The following is a 12,429-nucleotide window of genomic DNA, read 5'->3' as shown; positions in this document are numbered from 1 at the left end:
TTTACACCACCATGGCGCCATACGACAGCGACTCCTCTGACGGCGGCGATGACTATACCGAGACAAATGTGCTGCTGGGTTATGCGACAAAGGACGCAACGGGCGACGCAGTTTCCCACATCGGAGGTGCACCGGTACGCACAATGTCGACCTAGCCAGAAGTCTGTCTAATCATCATAGTAGGGCTGGATAGATGAGGCGACAGCCCCTTCTGGCGCCTTAGCAAAGTGCAAAGTCTGTAATGGCTATCTCAGCCTCCTCCTCGAACTCAACGGCGACCTTCCTGACCAATTCCCTGGTCACGAGCGGCGACTGTATATCTGGACATGTCGGCGCAAACCATGCAGAAGGAAGGAGGGTAGTGTGAGGGGTATTCGTGGAGTGCGCATCGCGAAAGGCGCGAGCAGTAAGGCCACTACTGCCAAAGTCGACAAGAAAGAGGTCAAAGAAGAAAAGCCCCAGCCCAAGATAGGCGAGTCGCTGTTTGGGGTCAAGAATGGGACAAGTGCATCGACGCCCGCGAACCCATTCTCGAACCCCTTCTCGTCCAAGCCCAATGGTGCGGCATCGGCGAACCCTTTCTCTTCGGGAGGAAGTGCAAATCCCTTCGGCACATCCAGCCCTACACCCGCGGTTCAAGTTAGCGAGCCTGAGGAGAAGAAGTATGAAGTCTCCACGACTTTACCGGAAACTTTCGCGTCCAAAGTTCGGCTGTCTTCACCACCTCCGTCTGAACAGCAACCCCCACGTCCACATGAGCCATGGCCAGCAGACTCGGCCTTCCCTACGCCGTTCCCACACTACCACCTGGACGCCGAATACGAGACGCTAGACGCTCCTTCAGAACCATCAATACCAGCAAACGTGCGGGTTATGGATATGGAGACTGAAGAAAGCGGGAAAGGTGGTGGAAAAGAAGACAAGGAAGTATTTGAGTCGTCCATGGACAGGACGTTCCAGAAGTTTGCAGATCGTATTGGGGAGAACTCCGAGCAGGTGCTGCGTTATGAGTACAAAGGCAAGCCGCTTCTGTACAGCGACAACGATGCTATTGGCAAGCTTCTGGGACCACATTCGGAGAATGGTACAGCGTCGAACGCAAAGATCAAGACAACGGCCTCACGAGGTGGAGCTGGCTTTCCTCGATGTTCGACGTGTGGGGCGGATAGGGTCTTCGAGGTTCAGTTAACACCACATGCAATTACCGAGTTGGAGGCAGACGAGATGAGCATCGATGGCATGGAATGGGGCACTATCATTATGGCAGTATGTAGCAAAGACTGCAAGCCCAGCGACGTCCAAGAAGGCGAAGTCGGCTATGTGGAGGAGTGGGTTGGGGTCCAATGGGAGGAGGTCGCTTCAAAGAAGTAGGAGACGATCACGTAAAATATCAGACGAACGATGACTTGAACGATGATCTCGATACCCCACGCTTACAAAGGAGCTCGTTTTTTTAAGGAGTAGTATACTCAGCTGTACTGCACCCAAGAGGTATATCATGTATTTTGTGCATTTTAGTGTTGGTATAGAATGCAGCGTATACCTTGAGGGAAGACTTGAGTATAGAGTACCCCTCAGTAGGGAAAAGCTCCTTCGTACAAGTTTCAAGCTGCTACAGCCGCTGCTACAGGTGCAGCCACCCTCGTGATTTGATCGCCTGCCCTGACGACACCATTGCCTTTGGTGTCTTTACCAGCTCTCTCAGCACCTGTCTTCCAGACTTCGACTTCCTGACCGCCCCGCAAGATACCAACACGCATAGTCGACAACAAATTATGTGCTGCGTTCGAATGTTCATACACACCGCCATTGAATACCGCGGTACCATCCTTGCCAATCACACTCTTGATCAGTGTCTTGCCACCAGGATGATCAGCAATGAACGGTGAAACATCGTGGATGACTCCAGCGATAGCCACCAAAGCGGCGCCGTTGGCGGAAGCCTGGGCTTGAAAATCGTCCCAACTGATGACTGGCAATTGAGCTAATGGGAGACCCCAATCAAGCTTCGATCGCTTTTGGTCGAGTGCTTTCTGTTGCTGTTGAAGTCTGCCTTTCTCAATCTCATTAGAGCGAAAGGTCTTCAGGTCGTATGTCAGTGGAAAGAGAGGAATTATGGACATGATCCAGATGAGCCATTTTGTCGGATCGTATTGATACCAGGTTATTGCGTTGCCTTGATCTGTTGTTAGTATCGTCACCCTTATGACATCGAAAAGACATGGACTTACGGTAGTCAGACGGAAACTCATGGTGGAAGTTGTGGTATCCTTCGCCCATAGTCACCAAAGCGGTCAACACGTGATCCCTTGGAGATCTCCGGTCGTCGAATGGCTGCTCGCCGATCCAGTGCGCGAGACTGTTCACACAAAACGTAGCTTGCTGTACGAAGCACGCCCTGATGATGCCCGCATACACAAAGCCACCCCACCAGTCTCCCCAGCCCAAACCTGCTACCATCGCAGGGAAGATCCAGGCAGCAAAGAGAAGCATTTTTCCATAGTGCCGGTGCTGAAACACAACGATCGGGTCGTTGTCCAAATCGGAGATGTCCGTACGACCTTTGACTTTCGGGTCGTTGTTAAGAACCATCCAACCGATGTGAGAAAACAACAGGCCTCGCATAACCGAGTATGGATCTTTCATCGTATCTGTCCACCGGTGATGCGCGCGATGGTTGGCGCTCCACCATCTTATGCTACCTTGGATTGCTCCTGCTCCTGTAAAGGCTAAGAACAAACGTACCGGAAGGCGCGCAGAGTAGCAGCGATGGCTCCATAATCGATGATATCCACCTGTGATACCGAAAGCGGTCATGAAGTAGTACAGGATGCTCCATAGCAAAGTTGGTCGAGTGAGAGGTGTCGAGCGTGCCAAGTAGAGGCCATATGTCGGGACTAGAACGACGAGAGTTGTGTTGAGCCAGTTAATCTTCTTGTACCAATTTGCGAAAGTGACTGGTTGAGCAGATATATGTAGTTCTTTTGGAGTGGGGGGTTTTCCCGTTGAAGGGTCAGGACCGGCCATGACGGACGACGTGAGCTAGTCAATCCCACACGAAGTAAAAAAGCGGAATGCAAGGTAGCCTACTCTTCCAAGCACGATAGCTTGGTATATGTACCTCCAGCATCTTCGACCGGAACATTCCGAATACACCAACTGTTGGCCTAAATGCAGGGCAGAACGTGGTTCTTTCAGCCCCATTGTCGGTCAAAGGCAACGTGCGTAACGGCGAGACGGTCACGCCAAACCCCCCGATCCGGATTCCTCGGGTGTCGTGTAGTTTCTACAGCTCTAATGCCATTGGTGGAGCGGAGTGGTGGACTGAGGTTGATGAAGTTTACAATGCCGTGTATGGTTAGACGCATGCAGGAACGTGGCCGTTCTTCGGCTGTCTGATACCTACCTAGGTGCTAGCCTGTTTCTGGTGAGGGATGCGAGTTTTCAGGGTAAGATGCGACAGTCTTGGCGCGGACTTCATGCCACCTCTCAATTCTTGAAATCCGTGGCATATCCGCTTCTTTATGCGCGCTGCTGACGGCTATGCTTCTTTCTATGTTCAATCGCAAATCACAGTGGACGACTTCCTTATGAGGCTGGTAACAGCCATACCCTTTTCCGTGGCTAATCACGAATTCAAGGGAATACTTATACCTCTTTCCATGTTTAATTGCGATTTTGAAAAACAACTATACTCCTTTCGATGGTTTCTTGCGAGTCAAAGGGTATAGACAGCTCAGTGGTGCAGATTTATCGCAAAAGGGGCCTAAAGCTTGATAACTTTCTGAAACTCTCTAGTGATTACAGGCATGTGAAGTATTTCTTAGCCTGCGCTGTCCCGTCCTAACAAGCAACTGGGCTGAATTCCTCTATTGTTCCTTACTCTGGAGTCTTGCTTTACTTGAGTGGTTCTGAGAGTTTTTGAACGACCACAGATTATTTGAGGGCGACTGTACAATGCGACGTCGGCGCTTCAATACAATCCATGCATCCTCTCCAGTGTCCAAATCTTCCCCGATTGCCCAATCTTTCGTTCGAAATCTCATCATCCTTGCTAGCACCTGTCTTCAATTTCCTCAATGTGCCCGACAGCACTCATAAGGCTCCACACGTCCTGTTCGCCTTGAGCCTTCACCCTTTCCATTAAGCACTGTACAAGGTCCCTGAATATACGGCCCGGAGTCTCTACCATCTTCAACGTATCGTAGTTGGTCTGACGAGCAAATAAGTCAACGAACAATCGTCTAAGGGCACAAGAACGAGTTGTCTTCTGGTACGCCACAAGCATTAGCTGATGACGAGACTTGTCCGTCATTCTCAAGCTGCATTCGATGATTTCTTGACGCACGACTTGCAAGAATTCGATGTCTTCGAGAGTTTCGCCCACCTCGTGCACAAGAATCAGTCGGAAGCAGCGAAGTTCGTGATCTCCCTTGTCCGCCTTATAGACTGGGATAGTGTGTCCGTAGAGCCACTGGACGTATACGTCGAAGCCATCAGCATCCATATCATCAAGACTTGTGGTATCAAGAAAGTCCGACAGGATCCACTTTGAACGGCATGTGGGACAAGTGCTGTTGTTCTCGTACCATTGTTTCATACAATCTTGATGCAGATTGTTTCCACATGTCTTGCAGTACGTCAAGGTTTGGACCAAGGCATCAAGATATTCGTGACAGATGATGCACCCACCCTCAACGTCTTTACGCACAGTCTGGAAATGGTTCTTGAAGAAGGTGGATTGCTTGCAAAGCATGTCCTCGTGTGCTGAAAACTGGCGACGCTTTGGGCCTACATGTAGGCGAAGGAGTCTACCACCAAATCTGAACTCATTAGTATTCGACGATGATAAGAGAAGATGGATTGCTTGCAAGATAGGTGAATGCTTCTTCGCCTTGCTGGCTGTGCCGCGAGCTTGGCCGACAGTCATTGGACCTTGCGTTGGTTCGACTCTTCAAGCTCTTATGCTGACAATGAGAACAATTCCCAAGGAAGCCGAGTCGTTGCGTGGTAAGTTAAGGGTCTGGTAAGAGTGTAGTGCCGAAGCACGAGTGAGACGAGCCACTTTCTCGCGGCCCCAAAATAAGCTTGTAAGCTCATCACGGGGTGATAGAGACGGGGAAGACGCTGCGATGAAGAGAAAGTGAGGAGTGGTGAGGTGAGATCTAAGCTTTAAGGATCTAAGCTCGCGTAACCATGGCTTTGCAAACAATCTGTACAGCATCATTGCTTTCTGGGACCGTCGCGCCTTCCTTGAGCTCTCACCGTCTGCACCACTAGCATTACTAGCCCATGTCACGTCGAACGCGTGTACACTTCCCGTAGAGCTACGTCATCACTCTTCATGATCATCATTCCTCGTCAAACTTCATGCTCGCCACTTCAAATTCGCAGAATTCATCGCTCCTCGGCGCCTAGCGCGCACGACTACTGTACCTATAGCTCGTATATCATGCCAGTAACTACAAGACTCAAACAACAGGAATTACCATCCTCGACATCTGACAGTCGCCTCGAATTAGAAGTCCGACGCACTGCAAAGATGACAACTCACACTGACACTGGCCCCATGGACATCAACTTTGGCAAGCTTCCAACCGCCATCGCTAGCAATAATTGCCCGGTATCACCTGGAAAGAGCGATTCCGGGGATAGTAACAAGAGCACTCTTTCCTACACCGATGACTTTGAGACGCTGCCTTCAAGTGGCCCGACGAGTCATGCTCATATCATCGACCTTCGGGAGTACGCTACATCTATGAAGGAAGAAGGGACACTCAAACTTCAGGATGCGATCGCCACCACTCTATTTAACGTGTCACTAGCCACGCTCAGATCCTTCGTCAACCCCACAGTCAGCGCCTTCAAGGCTGTGTTTGGTACGAAGGATGTACAGTTGGTCATCTGGCGCAAGGGTCTCGAGGTCTTTGTAAGTCGTCACATCTTCTGCTAAAGCTACATCTACTGATGTTCTTGTAGATTGGCACTTTCGAACACCACAAGTCAATGAAATTATACCGCTTCGAGCATGTCGCCGGCTTCTTGACCGGCTACGATGGATCTTGGCACCTCAAGGTCACGGCTAGCAACGCCTACTCCGCCCCCAAGTGGCCAGATGTTTGGGCTGGCAAGTTCGAGTGCCACGGTGGTGTTACGAAGATGACGATCGAGAATGAGGAGGTGAACATGGCGAAGCGAGCCTCTATCTTGGCATTAACAGTGATTAGCGGCAGGTATTGGGAGCTGAAGACTGACATCAAGATGACTTAATCGTGTGCATAGTAAGGCGCAGTAGGTGTGTGAAGCAGAGAAATATTAGCAGAAATCGTTGGGAGGATATAACCTGGGATGTATTTAAGGCATATGTCACACGATGTTTCTAGCACATGGAGCCTTGTGAGAAGGGAGCAGATAATCGCAGTATTGACATGAAGGAAGACACCTCAGTGGGTGATAATGTCTCGTACCTTGACAGAGAACTCTAAAGATGGCCAAAATATCACCCATTCAGCCGTCATACTTCTTGGTGCTTCTCAGATAAACCCTCTCTACGCTACCTTTTCATCCGACGATGATTCATTCAACACTTTTCCACGGTGAGCTTACCATCTTATTGGATGCTTCGAGTTAGTGGTGCAGTCAGGGAGGCCAGATAGATAGAACTGTATGGTGATATCCTTTTGATGTTGCAGCGAAATACAGAGAAAGGTAGACCAGAGGACGGAGGAATCAGTAGAAAGCAGGTGGATCTTTTGATCGGCTCACATCCAAGTCATTCGAAGGAGTAAAAATAAATTCATCTTATCCGACGACGCCTTGTGATCATAGCAGATCGCGTGCGTTATTCAAAACACTTGAGCGATTGATGTGGTGTATCCAACAACATGTCTATCTCTAAACTACTCCAAACGCCGGTCATCCAATGCATATGCCAATGCTAGTAACGTCAATGCGTGTATCATAGAATCACCACCTTCCGGGCCCGAAAGTTCCTCCTTTTGGCACTTCCTTGTAGGGACAGGCTTGCCAGTCACAACCCTATGAACATGTTAGCAAACTGTATCAAGAAAGACCATGTGATTGTGAGCAACCTACCTGCTTGTAGACCTCCGTACCCCACCATTTAAAGTTACTCATCCAACCGGGGTACACAATACCAAAGAAGATGACGACGACACCAAACGCAAGACCAGAGTCCAAGGCCGCGCTAAGCATCATGTTGTACTTCTTCCACCACGCGTTCTTCCGGTTCCGAATCTCGTAGTTGAAGATGTAGCAGACGATTGCCCAAACGGAGAAGTTAAGCCCAGTGGCTGGTGGAATCCAGCTCAGACTACCGAACACAACGGCGAGGTTGACTTTACTAAGGATAGATTTACGGTCTCCACGAGCGAGCCACCAGATTATGACGGGTGCAATAGCGCCAACAGGGAAGGCCCAGATCAGGTGTTGGTAGAGTGCGCCTGGGCCGAAGAACTTTCCTGGTCCAACAACACCCCAAAGTATACTTCCGTTGAAGTGTACGCGGGCGATTGGACAGTTGAAGCCGTTGATAGCCTGTGGTGTGCAGATACCTGGGATGTAATTTAGCATCCAGTTGAGCACACCAATCTGCGTCAGACTGGAAACGATGGTGACAGAAAGCTGAAGCTTGAAGAGAATTTTGGGAGGAATCTTCATGTAGTGACCAAGCTTCAGATCTGAAGCAAACTTCAGACCCTGTGTGGATGAGATATAGCCAAAGGTCGTGAAGACCATGTTTGCGACGGGCCGACCGGGGAAGACAACGCCACAGATCAGTTGGCAGATAAGGTAGATGCTACTTTGTTGGTTTGTGATGGCCATAACGATGCCGATGGGGACGAAGAGAACCGCGCCAATGCCGAGAGCTAGCAAGAGACCGTACCAGGGTAAGTGGACAGGGTAGTACTCGACGACGAACATGCCGACAGCGGCCATACTAATGCCCGTTAGAAGATACCAGGTAAGTGGTACATCCTCGTATTTGCGCATGAGACGGTTGTGCACGTCTTCCGCGGACAGTAGGTCTTCCACGTCCGGTTCTGACGTCGTGCTGGGCCTATGTCGGAGCATTGCAGGTGAGTCCGGACGATTGCTAGCATCGGCTCCGTTCACTAATGGCTGGTAGTCCTGGGCCGACTCCTTGCGGATCTCAGCCCAGGAGCGACGCCATTGTCTCCAGATATCCTTTCCGTACCATAGCCCAGTGTGCGAAAGCAGAGCGGTAAGACCGGCGAATTGCAGGGCGTAGCTCAATACGTACGTAATCGGAAGATAGACACGACTGTATTGTTTGTAGGCTTCTTCGTCGAAGAGGAAGCTCTCGGTCAAGATTTTGCTGACATCGTATGGCTTTCCACGATTGTCCCATACGGCAGATGAGAGGATGGGCATGTACGAAGAGTAAAGGACGTTCTTGTAGTCTGTATCTGTTAGCGCAGGTGATCATGATCTCTTGGAAATACTTACACATGATTGGGGCTGCGATCCACATAACCATCACAAGTCCTCCGAGGATGTTCATGGCAGCCCAGAATGGGGTGATTAAGGGAGAGCCAATGTACGCAATTTGCGCCCAATCGAAAGTCACTGGGAATAATCCAAGGCCAGACGAGATTCCGAATAGATTAGCGACGACAACACTCTTTGGCGCGAACCAGGTGATCACATTGAAATAACTCAATGCTGGGAACAGGAGACCAGGTAGGAAGTAAAATGCGACAGAGCCCAGAAATATGCGCTTGAAGAATTTCCGTGGAGCTATGGTCCAGCCATCGGCAGGCTTGTTCTCATCTTTGTGCAACGCGGTAAACATAGCAGTGGACACCAGCGTGCTTGGCCATATCATACCGCTGGGCCGGACCAAATAACGTCTAGTAATGCCGGCAAGGGAGTAGCCCAGTATTTGGGTGGAGAGGATGAGCAGTACTTGATACATGATGCCGAGGTCTTGCTTGTAGAATTTGACCTGCTCGACGATGACCTTGCGAATGTTAGCATGCACCTCACCTCTTCAATAATACACTTACATCAGTTGCAAAGGCAAAGCCGAAGGATACATTGCTGCTGACGTATACGCAACAGTGTTCCTTTTCGTTCCAGCGGCCTTGAGCAAGCCAGAGCCGTAGTCGACGTGCCCAGGTGACTTTGTTTTGTGATGATTGGGGGTGGTGTGAGGTTGTTTGAGCGCACCCATTGATGAAGGTTTCTTCAGGGTCGTCGTGTCGTTTTAGAAGCTGGTCCCATAGCAGACCGAGAGGATGAACAAGTAGTAGTGCAATAATAGGAGTAAGGCTAACGCTAGGGTATCGTAGGGAGAAGAACAAGTTGGTTGAAGAACCAGCAATGGAAAACAGAATCGACAGGAACCACATGCGTGGGGTATCAATAGACAGAGACAGGTTGTCAGTAGCAGCAACGGATGCCCTGACTTGAGCGTAGGGCGAGTTATCGGACGGGTTACCCTTCATATCGTGTAGGTCGTCGTCGGAAGATTCATTGTCGTCTAGCGTACTGCTCGAAGAGGTTGAGTTGTCAAACAGTGGCGCACCAGCTGTAGAAGGATCGAGGCCGCTGGCGTTGAACCTCGCTTCGAAACGACATTCCTCCTGGCCGCTGGAGGCTACACCAAGCGTCGTGCTGCTACGATCAGCGTCACCCGTCCTACGACGTGACTTGCTAGTGCTTGAAAGGATTGGTTCACTCCGTATCGAATCATCGTGGTTGTGATCCGAGAGTAACGTGGGTTCACTATGCGAAAGTCTGCTCTTTCCTTTTTTCTTTCTTGACTCATTGACTACGTTGTTATCATCAGACTCCTCTGGACTGGAAGAAGAAATAGGCAGGCCGCCATATGACCCTGGGGTCGAAATTAGCACGTGTAGCGAATGAGATTCCGTGCATCTTGTGCATCGTGGGACTTGTGCACGCGTCCAGAGCCGAGGGGGCGATTAACGACCATGGCGCTTGACAGCAGTCAATAGCTTGCTTACCTGTTCCCTGCGCCGGGCTCGATCTCACCAGAAGAGGTACTCTTGACATTGCCTTCTTGACGGATCGTGTAGGACTATCGGGGCGACCAGCTGGCAGATCAAGATCGTCATCAGAAGTCGTTTCGGATGTGGCTATGTTCCTTGCTTTCTTTGCTTTCCCAGGCAAAACCTGCAACTCGTAGCTGCCTTGAGAGACGGAAAGAGGGTCGTGTCGCGTGGTTCCAGAAGAAGAATGGACGGACGAGGGAGCAAGCGACGAAGATGACCCGCACCCGTCCTCGTTAGCCATATGTATGGGTGGGTGTGCGGCCAGGGGCGCGTGTACAAGTGTTCCCGTTTGTCGCGCCAAAGCGGCCTCGCGCGACGTTCGGAATCAAATGATCAGATAAAATCGCACGCTGCCATGTGTTGGGCCGTAATGTTCCCGATGATCTGATTAGATGGAAGCGCGGAAAAAGGTCCAGAATTAGATCAATGATGTATTATTACTGGAGTCATCCAATAAAGAGTGCAGTGTCGACGCAGTGTCTTCACGGTAAGCGGTTAGATCCGGGCGACGATGTGGAGTTCCCAGCGAAAAGGCTCCCACGCTCCCGCGCGCGCGAGCCGCCTGCATATCATCACACGCCTGCATGCCTCATTATCCTGGTACACTCACGGATCAACATTCTCTTGACAGCTGCATGTCCGCGCGGACGGAGCCGCAGCGTTTGCAGTCGGAATTTTACATTGTTTCTACAGAAGTGCGAATGCTCAATGTGACGTCACCTGGCTCACATCAACGTGACCCGGGATACCCACGTGGTTCTCGGCTTTGCGACCAGCGGTGAGGCCCTCAACCATTGCAATAGCGCCCTCAGTGTCGTCCTTGTTGTAAAGGAACAACCCCTGTAGCGCTGCAGTGCTCACCGAGTCGACGAGGCCCAACTCTCTGACTCTAGCCATAAATCTCTGCTTCGCTTCCCCGCCTGCATCGAATTCTGCATAGAATCGGTCCCAGAGCTGCTCGATCTGATACTCAGTTGCTTCACCGAGCCTTACCGTCATATCCACGCGGCCGGGTCGAACGAGCGCTTCGTCCAGTCTCTCGACATGATTCGTCGTCAGGAAGATGATGCGCTCTTCAGCACTAGCTACACCGTCAAGAGCGTTGAGCAGTCCAGAGAAGGTGACGGAGTGGCTAGCAAATCCGTCTGCGCCAGGCGTCTTGCGGTTCATGAATGCGACATCAACATCTTCCAGCAGCACTACCGTCCGTCGCGGGACCTTGGTCAGCAGGTGGTTCAATCTGTCGTCTGTCAGGCCGCGCTCGCTGACGTTCAGAATGGCAATATTGAAGTCAAGATGGCCTGCAACAGCTTGAATGAAGGAGCTCTTTCCGGTCCCCGGGGGCCCGTAGAGCAAATAGCCTCGCCTGTACGGTATGCCACGGTCCAAGTACCACTTGCGTGATGAGATGAAAGCCTCCATATCCTCTACGATGCGCTCCTTGACACCGCGCTCAAGGACGACGGAGTCTAGGGGCCGCTTTCGCTTAGCATCTCCAAAGGGCTGCCACATGGTACCCATGGAGTTGTATATGACAGTCTTGCCTTCCTGTGACTGTTGGTATATTTGGTGCGCCTCGGCGAAGATGTCTTCGAAGATGTCGCGATGCGAGTAGAGGGTCGTGAGGTTGATCGTCTCGAAGGGTACGCCATCCTTGACGTTCAGACTATTGCGCTCTCGCTGCCTGTCCACGAGGATGAAAGCGTTCTTGTAGCGCAGAAAGTGCTTGCCCGGGCCTGGCACGAAGGAGAAGTGGGCAGCGTGCGAGGGCCCGTCTTGCGGCGTGTACGTCTGAACTTGGAGGTGGTGCATGCGCGGGTCAATGCGATTGAGCACTCTAGAGAGGACACCATTCTGAACCAGTGGTCTAGCACCAGCTTGCTGTGCCCTGTGGTAGTTGGTCATCCATTGGAGGACCCACGGATAGGCGTCGTCATGGCGAGTTATTTCCAGGTCGACCAACATGCGGCGGCGTATGAAGGCAGCGCCATGTTGGAGACCCTTTTGGCCAGTCCGTGCCGCAACCCCAAGCGCTGCGAGACCGAAGCCCTATGGCATCAGTGAGCACATGTTCCAGAAAGCATGCATCGGCCCCAAGGTGAATCATACGGCGGTGAAGAAAGGATTGTCGGTGATTTGCGAAAAAGGAGAGCTGAGACCAGGGCTGCCACCGCCGGCAGTGATCTGCTTGGCCAGCTGGTGTTGAGGCGTGTTGGGTTCCATGAGCTGCTGAGAGGCGCGCCTGTCCAGAAATTTGATACGCCATGGACGCTAGCGCGGGAACGACGCTGCCGCGCCGCGTCCTATCATGTCGTACGGCAAACAGCCATGAGTGGTACAGCGCTCGCCTGCAACGTGGAGTTTTGAT

General features: G+C 51.3%; 5 protein-coding genes across 5 annotated transcripts; 2 read left to right on the top strand and 3 right to left on the bottom strand.

Moving 5' to 3' along the window:
• Positions 1-11: 11 nt before the first annotated feature.
• On the top strand, positions 12-1,371 carry GT037_000397 (pdcd2 c domain-containing protein; the record flags this gene model as incomplete). Its single annotated transcript, XM_038925444.1, has 2 exons — positions 12-134; positions 184-1,371. 2 exons carry the CDS (start codon positions 12-14, stop codon positions 1,369-1,371), a joined length of 1,311 nt encoding a protein of 436 aa, XP_038791300.1.
• Positions 1,372-1,604: 233 nt separating this feature from the next.
• GT037_000396 (acyl-desaturase) lies at positions 1,605-3,027 on the bottom strand (the record flags this gene model as incomplete). Its single annotated transcript, XM_038925443.1, has 2 exons — positions 1,605-2,176; positions 2,232-3,027. 2 exons carry the CDS (start codon positions 3,025-3,027, stop codon positions 1,605-1,607), a joined length of 1,368 nt encoding a protein of 455 aa, XP_038791299.1.
• A 1,027-nt stretch (positions 3,028-4,054) lies between these two features.
• GT037_000395 (uncharacterized protein) lies at positions 4,055-4,930 on the bottom strand (the record flags this gene model as incomplete). Its single annotated transcript, XM_038925442.1, has 1 exon — positions 4,055-4,930. One exon carries the CDS (start codon positions 4,928-4,930, stop codon positions 4,055-4,057), a length of 876 nt encoding a protein of 291 aa, XP_038791298.1.
• A 522-nt stretch (positions 4,931-5,452) lies between these two features.
• On the top strand, positions 5,453-6,270 carry GT037_000394 (uncharacterized protein; the record flags this gene model as incomplete). Its single annotated transcript, XM_038925441.1, has 2 exons — positions 5,453-5,929; positions 5,980-6,270. 2 exons carry the CDS (start codon positions 5,453-5,455, stop codon positions 6,268-6,270), a joined length of 768 nt encoding a protein of 255 aa, XP_038791297.1.
• A 696-nt stretch (positions 6,271-6,966) lies between these two features.
• Positions 6,967-12,302, bottom strand: GT037_000393 (opt-domain-containing protein; the record flags this gene model as incomplete). Its single annotated transcript, XM_038925440.1, has 7 exons — positions 6,967-7,038; positions 7,096-8,444; positions 8,491-9,004; positions 9,051-9,880; positions 10,014-10,368; positions 10,791-12,110; positions 12,171-12,302. Coding segments are annotated over 7 exons (4,572 nt in total), but the record flags the coding sequence as incomplete, so codon positions are not given.
• Positions 12,303-12,429: the final 127 nt, after the last annotated feature.

This window comes from Alternaria burnsii (assembly GCF_013036055.1).
Source record: "Alternaria burnsii strain CBS107.38 chromosome Unknown 705, whole genome shotgun sequence".
Classification (NCBI taxonomy): Eukaryota; Fungi; Ascomycota; class Dothideomycetes; order Pleosporales; family Pleosporaceae; genus Alternaria; species Alternaria burnsii.
Note: the sequence above shows the minus strand (reverse complement) of the source record. Positions and strands in the feature narration are given on the sequence as shown.